This window comes from Nomascus leucogenys, chromosome 10, assembly GCF_006542625.1.
Source record: "Nomascus leucogenys isolate Asia chromosome 10, Asia_NLE_v1, whole genome shotgun sequence".
Taxonomy (NCBI): domain Eukaryota; kingdom Metazoa; phylum Chordata; class Mammalia; order Primates; family Hylobatidae; genus Nomascus; species Nomascus leucogenys.
In genome coordinates, this window is record NC_044390.1 from 22,582,216 (window position 1) to 22,598,635 (window position 16,420).

Here is a 16,420-nt window from a genome sequence, read left to right on the forward strand (position 1 = left end):
GTTCATACCATGAACACATAATTATAGAAAAGATTGTCAAATAGTGATAAGTGCGAAGAGAAAAATGAAGCATGGAAAGAGGATAGGAAATGCTCGGTAAGACAGAGGTGGGGGGTGGCTGTAATTTATGGTAGGGCAGTCAATTTTACATAAAGCACCTTACTGATAATGCAACAACTGGTCAGAGACTTAAAGGAGGTAAGGGAGACCCCAGTGAGAATAACCAGCAAAACACATTGCAGGAAGAAGCAATGACAAGGGTAAAAGCTCTGCGGCAGGAGCTTACCTGGCATATAAAAGGCACATCGAAGAGGCCAGCAGGGCTGGAGTGGAGTAAGGGAAGGAAAGGCTGGTGAGTATACACAGGGTCCTGAGACTGTGTGCATCTATATCTATCATATCTATAATCTATCTAGCTAGAGTTTTTATAAAGTACAGAACTGTTCTAATTTTATTTATTTTTATTTTTTCAACTTTTATTTTAGATTCCAAGGCTATAAGTTCAGGTTTGTTACAAAGGCATATTACATGAGGCTGAGGCCTGGAGCACAACTGAACCTATCACCCAGGAAGCGAGCATAGTACTCAGTAAATAGTTTTTGAACCCTTGACTCTCTCCCTCCCTCGCTGCCACCGTTATGTGCCTTCAATTAGAGAGAAACTGGCAGCCAGAGAATAATTGGGGACAGTGGAACACCATGCTCTGACTTGTGTTTCCAAAAGGTCACCAGGGCTGCTGGTTAAGCATAGACTTTGAAGGTGAATAGAAGCAGGAGTTCAGCTCAGACATTAAAGAATGTGAAGTTGTCACTCACATCATTACAAAAAGAAAAAGCTAAACAGACTGAAAATCAATAACTTGTCTTGGAACCATCAGTGAATTGGGGTCGCAGGGCCAGCCACCACCCTGAAATCTAGAGAAAGACAAATCCAGAGACACAGCACAGGAGAGCTCACCTGGAGCAGAAGCTGCTGGAGACAGAAACTGTTAGAAACAATTGACTACTCATTTTGACAAGTTGCTGGAGGCTAAGCATGAACTAGTTTTAGAATCAGAAACTCCTGAGGGTGGCAGTCTTAGGGGACTCCCATACTTTTGGGGGTTTTCCCTCCCGGGACCCCAAAAGAGTCTCATCGGGAAGAGCCAAGAAAGATGTTCTCCTGGCTCTGGCAGTGGGAGAAGAATAAACCTTATGAAAAATACCCAGAGCATCTGTCATGACAAAAGACCACTAACTCCATAAGGGAAAGATCTCAGCCTTGTCCCAGAGCTGTGGGGGAAAGCCATTCCTCTCAACTCAGCCCCCTCTAGCCTTCCTGTCTTAACTGGAGTGGGACACAAGGAAAGATAAGAAACACTTGCGAAGGTAGTAGCCCAGAGAGGCAAAGATTTAGTCATAAAATAATAGAACATTTTTCCTCCCCGATACCAACAGAGCTGCAGTATAATAATAGTTGATTACAGCTGAAATAGATGCAAAGCAAACTGAGTCCGTGGGAAAGCCCACAGACAACTGGGAAGACCAAAAACAAGGCCACCAGAGGAATGTGACATCTCTGGCACCCACGGCTATAGCAAAATACAGTCCAACTCCTAGCCAGATTTACATAAAATCTCACAATAAAGCCTATTCACCTCATTTCTTATTACCCAATACATCATGGCTGACTTGAAAGAAAAAAGTACAAGACATGCTAAAAGACAAGAAATACAAGCTGGGAGGTGAGGCTAGAGTCTTTTACTAATATTACAGATAAGGCCTGTAATCCCAGCACTTTGGGAGGCCGAGGCGGGTGGATCACGAGGTCAGGAGTTTGAGACCAGCCTGGCCAATATAGTGAAGCCCGACTCTACTAAAAATACAAAAATTAGCTGGGCATGGTGGCACATGCCTGTAGTCCTAGCTACTTGGGATGCTGAGGCCGGTGAATTGCTTGAACCCGGGAGTCGGAGGTTGTGGTGAACCAAGATTGCACCACTGCACTCCAGCCTGGGCAACAGAGTGAGACTCTGTCTCAAAAAAAAAAATATATATATATATATTCCAGATATATATATTCCAGAAATATATATATATATTCCAGATATATATATTCCATATATATATTCCACATATAGATATATTCCATATATATATATTCCAGATATAGATATATATATATATATTCCAGATAAAAGATGGTGGTCACCTGGGCCATGATGCCAACAGTGATGGTGGTAAAAAGTGGCCAAGCTCTGGATGTATTTTCACAAACAGAGCAGAGAGGATCTGCTGATGGAGTGGATATCAGCTATGAAGGGAAAAGAGGTCAGCTGTGAAGGGAAAAGAGGAGGCAGGGATGACTTCAGAATTCTCGGCCAGAGTTGCTGGGGAAATGGAGATTCCATCAACTGAGATGGTAAAGCCTGCAAGTAAAGCAGTTGACTGGGCCATGAGTGGGGTGGGTTGTTTCAGGAATTCAGTGTTTGATGTCTGAGAGAACGTACCATGGTAGTGGTCAGCTGTACATTTATTTAGCTAATAATATTTTGGAGTGCCTAAATTCTGCAGCACTTCCTAAGTATTTGGATGGACACCTGAAAATGTTGGAAACCAAGGAAATGTTTAATAATTGTTTTACTTAGTGAATGGAAAAATAAAGAAATGATCAAACATTCTAACTATGTACCAAAATATCCTATTTAGAATCATAACTGTCGGCAAAAATACCAGCTAATGCTGGAAAATACCTAAGCATTACAAAACATTTTCATTTATTCTGACTGCTACTTATACCCTAGCATCTGAGTATTTGCCCTCTCCTTTTTGCAGTGTAATAAAATTTGGCTGGGTACTTGGCTTCCCAGAATAAAGATAACATTTCCCAGCCTTCCTTGTAGGTAGGTGTGCCCAATGGTCTGTGAACAAGCATGGTGTGTGCAATTTCTGCAATATGCTCTAAGATTGGGTACACCCACCATTTGCCCTTTCTCCCTCTCTTCCTGTCAGCTAAAGTGCTGATGTGATAATGAGCCATCTTGGACCATAAGGACAGGGTGACACCACTGAGATGGCAAGGGAATAAAAAAAGAGCTTGGATCCTGAAAACCCATGGCGCCACATCTTATCAGCTCTGTGTTTTCACATACTTAGATTATTACATGAAAGAATAAAGCTTCTATCTTACTTAAGCCAGTTTTGTCTTGGCTTTTTGTAACAGCAGCTTAGCCTGAAACTTAATAAATTTAATAAACCCTCAGAACAACACCGTGATGCAAATAATATGCCAAGAATTTTTTTCAATTCCCTATATGTTTTAAACAGCAGGAAAATAAATTGGCAACATAGCCTTATTCTATATCCTTACATCTACCAGTGCAGAAAAACTAGCTGATGAGTATTCTGCAAAAACTAATTGTAACAATTTTTACAAGATTTGAGTCCAGGCATTCCATAAACTGTGAAGTACTCGCCACCTAGGAAAAGTCACATGGTAATGATTTTTCACAGAGAATTGAGAAATTACATGCTATGCAGAAGCTCGACTTTAATGCTTCAACTTCCCGTTAAAATCCCTGCAATTTATTAAACAGTGTAAGTACCAGCAATTAGTTCCTTAAAGAAATGTGTAGTTGCTCACTGAATTCTTGACTTAATTTGTGCTCATCAGACAAGCATGCCAAAGTAGCTTCTGGAGTATCTAGGTCTTTATATATATATATATATATATATATATCTAGGTCTTTATATATATATATATATATATATACACCTATTAGCAGGGAACAGTTTTACACCTTCTTTTAATCCTGATATAGAATTGTGTTGGATAGAGTAGAAAAGTGCCAGTTCAAATGCTATATAAGCAAGCAAACATAATTTAAAGAATAAAAATAGGCCAGGCGTGGTGGCTCACACCTGTAATCCTAGCACTTTAGGTGGCCGAGGCAGGCAGATCACCTAAGGTCAGGAATTGAGACCAGCCTGGCTAATGTGGTGAAACCCCATCTCTACTAAAAATACAAAAATTAGCCAGGTGTGGTGGCGGGCGCCTGTAATCTCAGTGCCTCTGGAGTCTGGGGCAGGAGAATCGCTTGAACCCAGGAGGTGGAGGTTGCAGTAAGTCGAGATCATGCCATTGCACTCCAGCCTGGGCGACAGAGCAAGACCCGGTCTCAAAAAAGAATAAAAATGGCTTATGAAGAACAAGACTCTTTAGTACTATTTACTATGATATATTCCTGCACTAAAAATTTACATCTATTTTTATGTAATTGTCCTCTAGCTTCCAATACATTTAATTGCCTAATCAAGAGTCATCCATTGTCATAGCTTTTGACTTTTTTATTTTAAAGGAAACTACTTTCTACTCTATCAATTCTGAGATTGCTCAAGTAATTTTCTAAATCAAAAGCAATCATGAATGGTATAATCAAAACTCTCATTATGTAGTGAAAAGTGTGTTTCTCTAAGTGACTTAAGAACTCAAGTAAAAACTTGCTAACTGCTTGGCAACACTCAGATAACTCAGCCTCTGCACAGCCAAAGGTGACTCATACCTGAATGTGTACACACTGACATCTAGAGACATACTTTCAGGATTCAGAGGCAGTGAAATCTCCAAATCTTTTAAAGGTTTCAATGAAAGCCTTGTATTTCCTCAGGCGATGCTTGGAAAATAGAAGAGCTGAAGTATACTTAAGTGGGATAGCCTTTTATTGTATGATAAAAGAGTTGTCCCTATCAGTATTTTCAAATGTGAAAACCAAGCTCTTTTCTAAATTCTTGGAATAGTCAATATTGTTTACACAACAGGAGCTCTAATTCTTCTGGAAAAACATAGTCAGAAACACAGGAAAATATTTTCTTATTCCAAGTAAGGAATATTGGATATGTCTCTAAATTGGTTATATGGCATATCTCTTTAAAAAAATAGAAAGAATGAAAGATACAGGTACTGCATAAAAGGACCTCTTCCTCCTTAATACTGTGTTTTAAGACAAGAAGCAAAGATATAAAAAGGCTGAAAGGGTAAACTATCCAGACAAAAGCATAAAATAAAAGATTACCTTTAGCTGGGTTTACTTTTATCCCTGATCTATACAGCATTTCCTCATTCTGCCAGTCTCCATTCCTGATCGCAGTCTTGAGTCCATAAAAAACAATTAGTGTAGCTGTAGCATAAAAAATCAAGCTCTTGAGGAACCGCTTTTGGACTTTGACATAAAGGGCTCTAGCACCCACTGTAATCAGTAGGCAGAAGCCCATACTAGGAATATATAATACTCGCTCTGCAATTACAAAGCCGACATAGAAAAACAGGTTCGTGGCAGGAACGAAGGGTATGATTAACAAAGATAAAGACAGAACAACAATGTTCTCCGTAGAAGGAAGCTGGGTTCTCTGTGATATATCGTTTTTAATGCCATTTTCTACTTTGGATGCAAAGCTGGACTTAGTCTCTGAGTTCTGGTACTCCACATCTGAAAGGCAGCTATGTCCATTTGCATTCTGCTTGCCATTTGTTACAGTTTTCCCATTGCATTCTCTGTCTACGCTCGGGCTCTTCAAACCATAGTAGGCAAGGAGGAGGAGTCCAGTATAGAAGGCCACAGTGTGTAGGTTTCTCCAGTCACAAACTGTTTTGAGCAGAGGCACAGCATCCATTGACCAATCAAAACTGAGGGTATCCGGACATAGCAACAGCCAGAGGTTCTTGGTTGGCAAGTAGAAGAAGGTGAGCGTGCGGGTGAGGAGGCTGTCCGAATCAGCAGCGGGGTTGTCCGAGTTGGAAAAGCTTGGTGGTCTGTTTCCCATCCAGTATAACCGGGCACCCAAAAGGGAGGACCCCCAGAAAATTAACAAACTAATGCTGAGGAAAAGCGACAAGTTCTTCCTCTGAAACCAAAAGAGAGAAGGGAAAAATTAAGATCATTATCAGTACAGCATGGGAACACTTAACACTTAGAGATAAAATACATTTTTAAATGGACCGTTAAAAACACAGCATGATGTCTCCAAAACATGACTTGATGTCCATCACCTTTCAAGCAGGCCTAGAGAAATTTTAATCTCAAAAAAAACCTGAATGTGGAATCGTAGTTTGTATATATTTTTTGATTATCTCTTCTTATTTTTTCTCTCTAAAATACCAATAATCAAAGCTTCAATTTTGTGACCTCTACAAAGTGGGTTCAATATATTTATTTCCCTCTCAGAATTCGTGTCAGGTCACAAGGGGACCACAATGTAAAGTACTTAGCACTCTGCATAAGATAAAGGCACCTAATAACTGTTGTCTTTCATTTTATCGTGGTTTAGATTTTGAAGAAAAACAAAAAGCAGTCATATCAAAAAATATGTGGTATGGCAGGACTCTTGTGCTTGTCTCTAAGGGAGTAAAGGCATGCAGCTATGTCTAAGCCAGTCCACATTTCATTGTCTTAAAGAATTCCGTCCTTGAAGAATTTATAAACCAGGCTTTTATCTGCTGCCCCATATTGTCACTCATATCAGTGACATCCGACATTCAAAAACACTCCTCATGAATCCCAAATTTTTCACGTTGATGACAGCTTTTAAAAATAAAATTACTTTAAGGCCGAGCACAGTGGCTCACCCCTGTAATCCCAGAACTTTGGGAGGCTGAGGTGGGTGGATCACTTGGGGCCAGGAGTTCGAAGCCAGTCTGGCAAATGTGGTGAAACCCCATCTCCCCATCTCTACTAAAAAAAAAAAAAAAAAAAAAAAAAAATTGCTGAGCATGGTGGTGTGCACCTGTAGCCCCAGCTACTCAGGAGGCTGAGGCAGGACCATAGCTTGAACCTAGGAGAAAGACGTTGCAGTGAGCTGAGATTGCACCACTGTACTCCAGCTTGGGCAATAGAGTGAGACTCTGACTCAAATAAAAAATAAAAAAAAAATGAATTCTTTAATAATGAACTAACTTATTTCAAGAGAATAACAAAAAATTGTGAGGAGGGTCAAAGGACATCATGTTAATGCTAATTTTCTGGCAAAGTCCTTCTCCCCCAAAAGGAAACTTAGGTTACATCTAAAAATCTAAGTCCTAAAGAGGCAGAGTGGGGAGGGTTAAAATGGGCACCATATCCCAACCTTAATGGTTCAATGGTAAAGCCATTCTTTACAGCAAACATCCTGGTGTTGTATAGAATTGTCTTACTCAATGACATTCAGAAGGGAGTTTAGAATCTTACAAAGGATACACCAAATATTTAGTTTTAAAAACAACCCACAAAGAGCAATATACCTTAAGCATGAACAACTTCTATGAAAAAAATGTCTACATACTGTATACAACTGCCACACTGGACTCTGCTCCTCAGACTCCTCCTCCACACCAACCCTGATTGCTGGAAGCCACAGAACTAATTATGAATGCTCTTTTCCACTCTACCTTCAACCTAATGATCCTCAACAAGGTTCATGATTTTAAACGTCCTTAATGTATGCTAATGACTGTATCTTCACCCTCCCTCACCTCCATAGGCAATTATTCAGTTGCCTACTGGGCATATTCACTTAGGTACCTCAAACTCTAAATACCCAACGTAGAACTCCTGACTTCATACTTCCCCAACGGAAATAAAACAGTTCCTCCTCCAATCATCGTCACCATCAGGAAATAGTAATACTACGTAACCAGTTTCTTCCTCATAGCCTCTTTCCTTCCCTCCACATTCCACTCATTATCAAGTCTTCACAACTTTCACATCCAAATATATCCTGAATCGGTCCTTTTTCTCTCCATCTCTTCTGTCATCACTAGTCCCAAGTGCCAACACTGGGATTCCTACAATAATCTCCTCCTAACTGGTGACCCTGTCCTTCTTAACACAAATTATTTTATTCCCTCATTTTAAACTCAGATCTTACTTTTAAGATCTTAGAAGTTTTTATATCTCTAACAAAACAAAAAGTTTGTAATTCATTTAAGGTTCCCTTCTCACTTTTTGGTGATATGTCCATTTTTACATTTCAAAAGTATGAAAGTTTTTTTTTTTTTTTAAATCTAAAAGGGGGTAATTCTGAGTATAAAATAAGAGAAGCAAAAGAATAGGTGGTTAGAAGTTAAACATGTAAAATAAGGAAAATGAGAAACAGCAACCAGATGGAAATTAGACAATTTTAAGAGGTGGAATTATTCATTAATATCAGATACAGTAGTGCCAAATTCACAGCATTAACTTGTTTTTAAAAACATCCTTGTCAAATGTTGGATTAAGATTAATTCACGTAGGCTGGACACGGTGGCTCACGCCTGTAATTCCAGCACTTTGGGAGGCCGAGGCGGGCGGATCACGAGGTCATGAGATCGAGACCATCCTGGCCAACATGGTGAAACCCCGTCTCTACTAAAAATACAAAAATTAGTTGGGCATGGTGGCGTGTGCCTGTAGTCCCAGCTATTCGGGAGGCTGAGGCAGGAGAATCGCTTGAACCTGGGAGGCAGAGGTTGCAGTGAGCCAAGATCGTGCCACTGCACTCCAGCCTGGGCAACAGAGCGAGACTCCGTCTCAAAAAAAAAAAAAAAAAAAGATTAATTCACGTAATGCTGTATGGAATTTTTAATAGTAGAGGGAGAAATATCACATTCTGCCTCACCAATCTCTTTTTTCTTTTCTTTTTCTTTTTTTTTTTTTTGAGATAGAGTCTTGCTCTGTCGCTAGGCTGAAGTGCAGTGGTGTGATCTCGTCTCACTGTAACCTCTGCCTCCCGGGTTCAAGCGATCCTCCTGCCTCAGCTTCTTGAGTAGCTGGGAATACAGGCGCGTGCCACCACGCCCGGCTAATTCTTTGTGTTTTTAATAGAGATGGGGTTGCACCATGTTGGCCAGGATGGTCTCGATCTCTTGACCTTGTGATCTGCCTGCCTCAGCCTCCCAAAGTGCTGGGATTACAGGCATGAGCCACCGTGACTGGCCCACCAATCTAACTTTTAAACTGGTGAAATATTTCAAAGCCTCATTATCATCTAAGAATAACTTTTGCAAACCATTCCATTGTTCCTCTGAAATTCTACCCAGCAATAATTCTAAAATTTCTTGATTTTAGAAAGAAAAATACCACAAAACTATGCTTAAGAACTTGTAATAACTTGATCGATCAATCACATAATTGCATACTCTTAGATTATACAAGTGAGAAACACCATTTGGCAAAGATAAAGGAGACAAGATATCATGGATAAAGAAGACTGCTCTTGAAAGACAACTGAATTCTGAATTTGCACCAAAAGCCCATTTTTAAAATGTGCCTAAGACCATTCTATTACAATATCTTGTGATGGAAGTGACTGGGGATGTAGAGAGGGAGACAGAAAGCATTACAAAAACAGCTGTAATCAGGCAAGAAGAGAAGCCAAGGGACAGGAGAGCCACACGAAGGAGGAAACATGGTCAGATTTCTTTGCTAGTCATTAAACTCCAGAAGTAGTTAGCCTTAACAATGACGTAATTCTATTTTATTTCTAAAGACAGAAATGTCATAACAAGGCAAAACTACTTTATTCTTTAATTTTTCGTAGAAATATCTCTAATAATTTGTTATATCTTAATAATTATCAAAATAAAATTGAGATTCCAGATGTGGTCATATTATTGCATTTATTATGCTAAAAGAAAATTTAAATACAATGGATTATAAAGATATGAATAATGAAAACTATTCAGTGTTAAATATTATATGTCTAAGTATTGAGAAAATGAAAATGACATAAAAACAAGAAAACATAAGTAATAAAATGCTAACAAACATTAATTTATGTAGCACTTCACATTTAAAGTATCTTCATATATAATCCCTCATTTGAACAACTGACAGTCACTAAGATCAAAAGATACTACGGTTCTGAAGTGAAATGCTTTCATATACTTATTCTAACTTAATGGTGAGTTCTGTAAGGACGAAATAAATGACTCACTCTTTTATTTATTTATTTTCGAGACAGGGTCTTGCTCTCTCACCCAGGCTGGAGTGCAGTGGTACAATCATGGCTTACTGCAGCCTCAACCTCTTGGGCTCAAGCAACCCTCCCACCTCAGCCTCTCGAATAGCTGAGACCACAGGCGTGTGCATGTGTATTTTTTTGTAGATGGTGTTTTGCCATGTTACCCAGGCCGATGAGTGACACTCTTAAAGGGAAACTAAACCAATAGGTAAAGCTGATTTTAAAATGTTTAAAGTAGAAGAGTTTCTAAAGTGTTGTGATTTGCTATGACTTTTAAAGTACCGGCCAAAACACACATTCACCTATGTAACAAACCTGTACATCCTGCACATATACTCAGGAACTTAAAATAAAAATAAAAATTAAAAAAAGTAGAAGCCAAAGTATGAAACTGCAATTTTCAAGTGTCTCTGATGCTTTCTCATAAAATTTTATTAAAAATTGTCAACTAGGCTGGGCGTGGTGGCTCACGCCTGTAATCCCAGCACGTTGGGAGGCCAAGGCAGGTGGATCACCTGAAGCTGGGAGCTCGAGACCAGCCTGACCAACATGGAGAAACCCCATCTCTACTAAAAATACAAAATTAGCCAGGCGTAGTGGTGCATGCCTGTAATCCCAGCTACTCAGAAGGCTGAGGCAGCAGAATCGCTTGAACCCAGGAGGCAGAGTTTGCAGTGAGCCGAGGCCCCGTCATTACACTCCAGCCTGGGCAACAAGAGCCAAACTTGGTCTCAAAAAAATCAACTATATAAATGAGCTTCTGATAAAAAAACAAGTATCTCTTCAAATCCAATTTTTAATAAAACATCTCAACTGTTCTTGTGGAGATGGCCTTAAAACAAGATAAAAGAAAGCATGGAAAAGGTTTTCATTTCTAATTTAGTCCCTGTGCTATGGTTTATGGATTAAATCAAATTAGCAAATTTTTACTAAGCTACTACTAGGAGTCGGAGTCAAGGGACCCTACAATTTACTTTAGCATTTCTGTATCTGCAGCTTGGTGTATCAAACTGACCTAACACTTGTATTTCTCAGATGCAAGTATAGATAAGGCATGAATCTCCCAATGCAAAAGACTTGCAAGCTAAAACTAGCAAAATTCATACAAAGAAAATAAGACTTCAAAGTGTGAGATATTTAAACATTAGTTTAATTATCATTGTACTTAACATTAGCTAAGTATGATCTTTGACAGGGAGCATTAGAAAAGGATTTTTCTAAAAATATTTTTGTGAAAATTTTCACAAATGCTTACATATGTACAAAAGGCCTTTGATTTTTTATTTAAGTCTAGAAATATTTATACCAAACACAAGACGAGGAAACCTCTAGTGTAGGGAGATAAGTACATGAATAACAGAAAAGATGGCTTCAAATCTGTGTGTGGTTCCCCTTTATTTGAAAAGCTTATTTGAAAAAAACTAAAAGGCTTGACAACTTGACATACCTAAACTTACACTGACTAGATTTTAAAAATATGCAATTAATATATTAACAAATCTAAATTTTGGTTATAGGCAAGTAGATAACTGATGTGGTATTTCCTACACTTTTTTCTTTTTTTGGAGACTCTGTCACCCAGGCTGGAGTGCAGTGGTACGATCTCGGCTAACTGCAGCCTCTGCCTCCCACATTCAAGTGATTCTCCTGCCTCAGCCTCTCCAATAGCTGGGATTACAGGCGTGTGCCACCACGCCCGGCTAATTTTTGTATTTTTAGTAGGGGTTTCACCATGTTGGTCAGGCTGGTCTCGAACTCCTGAACTCGTGATTTGCCCACCTCAGCCTCTCAAAGTTCTGGGATTACAGGTGTGAGCCACCGTGCACGGCCAGTTCCTACACTTTTCTGTATTTGTTATTTATTGAAGCTATTATTTTATAATTGCTTCTCAAGATTAAAAATATTTTTCCATGCTCTAATATACTTATCTTGCAATTGTTACCTTAATTTTATGAGAAAATCTCTTAAATTCAATGGGAAATAATATAAAAACAAAATGTACAGCAGTGGGATATACAATATCAAAACACTCTCTTCTAGAGCTAAGCTGTAACTGACACATCTCTCCCAAGAGGGTAACACAGAGTCTGACATTTGTAGGAATTCAAATAAATGATTCTTAAACTAAGTCTGACCCTCAAACTTTTAAAAGTCAGTTTCTATCTCTCTCTCACACATTTTATACCATTATGCTAAGTCCTAGCTCCCAATATCCCACACAAAGGCTCATAAAGTTAACAGAATTGGCTGTGCACAGTAGCCTGTAGTCCCAACTACTCAGGAGGCTGAGGTAGGAAGATGCCCTGAGCCCAAGAGTTCAAGATCAGCCTTGGCAACATAGCGAGACCTCATCTCTTAAAAAAAAAAGTCAAAAGTATTCCACACAACTCCGAGTCACCATTTTCAAGCAGTTTGTTGTCACTACATACAGAAACTTGATCTTTTCACCTTTATGTCATCATATTTTCTGCCTGTTTCCCTCTCTCCATGAAAAGCACACATTATAGTAGTAGCATATGTTCTGGAGGAACATTTTGCTAACTACAACTTTGTTGTAAAAGTATAAATATAAATGGGAAAATTACTGCATCTGTACAAACAAAAAATTTACAGATACATTTCACACCAGTATGGACAGGGTTTCTTCATGTTTTAATTCACCTAGTTGTTCACAAAACATTATAGGTCTGCCTTATGAAAGTGTAATTTTGTATTTTTTATTTTATGATTTTTTTTTTTTTTTTTTGAGACAGAGTTTCGCTCGTTACCCAGACTGGAGTGCAATGGTGCGATTTCGGCTCACTGCAACCTCTACCTCCTGGGATCAAGCAATTCTCCTAGCTTAGACTCCTGAGTAGATGGAATTACAGGCATGCACCACCACACCAGGCTAATTTTGTACTTTCAGTAGAGACGGGGTGTCTCCATGTTGGTCAGGCTGGTCTCGAACTCCCAACCTCAGGTGATCCGCCCGCCTCAGCCTCCCAAAGTGCTGAGACTACAGGCATGAGCCACCACGAAAGTCTAATTTTTAAGATATTCGAATATGTTCATTTTTAAAGTTATTTAACATAAAAAAGGAAATCAGCTCTAATTCCCACTTTTCTGATAAACAAAAATAGATATTTCTAATTATAAAATTTTTAGAGGGTTTGTCCTGAAACTGCCATACATAGAAAATCATAGAATTAAAGTCAGCCAGTATAAGGTTCCTGGTTGACAACTTAGTTTTTTGACACACTAATGGAATGAAAGTACATAACTATAGCTTAATGAGTGAATAATGTGAAATTTATCAGAAAACATCAAAATCGTCCCCACACATCACCTGAAATATGAGGGAGAGGCCAATGAGAAGACTCTACTATATTAGTTAGTGGTGATAGCTCTACAGAAGGCCTGTAGTGAATTATTCCCTTCTATGGGGGTCTTTGACTAAATAAATAAAAATAAGAGTAAAGTAAAATTCAACTATAACAGCTCCCCTCTCTATTATGCAAGAAAAACTGTCATTAATAACAGCAGCTTCGATATTGTCTTCTGACCTCAGATTTTCTGGGACATAAATGAAACTGAAAAGGAATATTTTAGTCTCAATGAAAGCAAAATGTAAACATCCTGCTGTAGAATATTAAAACCATCATGAGACCTACATTTTGGCAAACTAACGAGAATAAATTACTTAAGCATAAGGCTCATTTAATTCCAAATTAAGCCCTTGGCAATGATAGTAGTTGTAATAATAAAGTAGATAAAAATCAGTTTCTGAAAGTTATAAGACAGAGAAAAGGCTATCCAGACATAACAAAAATCTAGCACCTTCTATTTTCTATTCACCATCCATCACTTTTCTTATGTCAGTAAAATAGGATTTCTCTTAGCTCTCCTCCTTCCCAAAATAGTTATCACTGGATACTCCCCTCAAAGGCATAATTTCTGAACATGTGACAAGAAGGAATGCATGGCTGAAAGTATGGTTAGGAATTGTTTCTAGAAAATATCCATGTGATTAATCAAAGTTTCATCATAATCAAGTTGTCATAGTTGTTCTGTTTCCATTTAAAAGACAAATGGGTTTCCTTATTAATAATCATCCTGTCTACAAGATTAGAAACACTTGTTTTTTCCCCCACATCAACTAACAGACAAGATTAAAGAGTTTTATAATGTTTGGTATTTCAAAAGATATTAAGAGAGGTTCAATGAGTGGGCATATCCAGACTTTGTGAGGAAAAAATTTAAAGATTAAGGGGCATAAAAAAGTATGTTAAGATATTCAGTATTTCAGATTATCAGGAGTTCTTCTGTCCACTTAAACCCATAGTACACCATCATGTTTCCCATTGAGTTCAAGCATCCATCAGAAAGCATTAGTACATCTCCAGCTAAACATATAACAGCTTAAGATGATCATCTAGTCTCTCATTTAATCATACTTGAAAGATATTTTCCTGAATTTTACTTAAATTTTTTTGTATTTATTCCTTCAATGGTTGTTACCATTTTCCAATAAAGTGTATCAGGGCTCCTTGGATAAATGGATTGATGTTAGGACTGGAACAGAAAATATACGAGATGAGCTTAAAGCAACTTGTAGTGCCAGAAAGGGAGAAAGTGCTCAAAACACACGTAAAAGTACACTGATACAGATATGTCCAAGTGTGAAAGAGACACAGGAACCCACTTAAAGAGCTCCCAATGGCCAAAGCTGGAAGAATTTGAGCATCAAAAAAAGTCAAGTGGTATTGGATTATAACCCAAAGTATAAAATAAATATTCATGAGTCCATATTGATAAGTGATAACAAAAAATAAATAAATGAGAGAAGAAACAAAACTTCTTTGCAGAAGAATTCCAAATAATTTATATATATTCTCTAATCTCAAAAAAGGGGAGCATAATTCCCATTCCCTAGATGTGGTCTGTGCATAGTGACTTCCGTCCAAAAGGCACAGTATGAACTGGGTGGGTGGGAAGATGTGAAGAGAAAGTAACTTTACAGTGGAGAAACCTGAAAAACACTATCACCGGCAGGTGATGAAGTTCAGCTTTATAGTGGTAAGTTGTGTTGACAGTATGTACCCTTGTTATGATGTGATGAAAATGTTATTTTACATCTATGTTCTTCCTCTCAAAACCCATATACCCAGCCAGGAGCAATGGCTCACACCTGTAATCTCAGCACTTTAAGAGGCAAAGGTGGGAGGAATCACTCAAGGCCAAAAGTTCAGGACCCGCTCGGGCAACATAATAAAATCCTATCTCTACAGAAAAAAAAAAAAAAAAATTTAGCCAGACATGGTGGCATACATCTGTATTCCCACCTACTTAGGAGGCTGAGGTAGGAGGATTGCTTGAGCCCAGGAAATCAAGACTACAGTGAGTGACACCGTACTCACTGCACTCAAGCATGGGTGTCAGAGTGTCTCTGTCTCAAAAACAACAAACAAAAACTTAAGAAAATTAGAAAAAAAAAAAACTAAAAAAAGAAAACAAATAAAAAAATAAAAAAACTTATTCCCTGATTAATCATTTAAACAAAAATCAGACAAATTCCAATGTTAAGACATATTGCTAAATATATAATTGGGAATCCTCAAAACTGTCAAAGTCATCAAAAACAAAGTCTGGCTGGGCGTGGTAGCTGACGCCTGCAATCCCAGCACTTTGGGACACCAAGGTGGGAGGATTACTTGACTTCAGCAGTTCAAGACCATCCTGGACAACAAAGTAAGAGCCCACCTCTACAAAAAAAAAAAAGTACAAAAATCAGCCAGGTGTGGTGGCTTGCGCTTGTAGTCCCAGCTACAAGAGAGGCTGAGGAAGGAGGATTGCTTGAGTCTGGGAGGTTGAGGCTGCTGTGAGCCGTGATTGTGCAACTGCACTCCTGTGTGGGTAACAGAGCAAGACCCTGTCTCAATCAGAAAATAAACAAAAAAAGCCTGAAAAACTGTCACATGCAAGAGTCTAAGGAGACATGACAAATAAATGTGCCATCCCAGCTGGCATCATGGAACTGAAAAATGACATTAGGTAAAAACTAAAAAAATCTGAATAACTATTGATATAATAATGTATCAGCTCTGACTCATTAATTGCAACAAATGCACAATACTAATGCAGGACGCTAATAATAGGGGAAACTGGGTGTATGAGAACTTTGCCTTATTTTCTGAATTTTTATATAAACCTAAAACTATTCTAAAAATAAATTTTTAAATGGTTGTTACTACAGTAGAATAAAAGCTCTTAGAAACCAAATGAAATTAAATGTAGATGAGCTTTGATAGATCAATAGCTGAAAACTGCTAGCAAAGAAAAATTAACAACTGAAAATTAAGACCAACATAAGTGCCTGGCTACCTTCTAAATTAATCAAAAAAAGTCTGAATACACAATGAAGTAAAATTCAGGATAACTCAACATAGTCACTTACATGTATTGTACGAGAGGACACATTGATTTCAAAT

At 38.3% G+C, this 16,420-nt stretch overlaps 1 protein-coding gene across 2 annotated transcripts in view; it reads right to left on the bottom strand.

The window, feature by feature from the left end:
• TMTC2 (transmembrane O-mannosyltransferase targeting cadherins 2) overlaps positions 1 to 16,420 on the bottom strand; it is a 449,619-nt gene that overhangs the window by 233,986 nt on the left and 199,213 nt on the right. For both annotated transcript variants that reach the window (XM_030819895.1, XM_003259608.4), the window contains one exon: positions 5,051 to 5,879. In XM_030819895.1, the coding sequence (XP_030675755.1) occupies positions 5,051 to 5,798 (748 nt within the window). In that variant the 5' untranslated portion in view covers positions 5,799 to 5,879. The remainder of the gene's footprint in view (positions 1 to 5,050; positions 5,880 to 16,420) is intronic.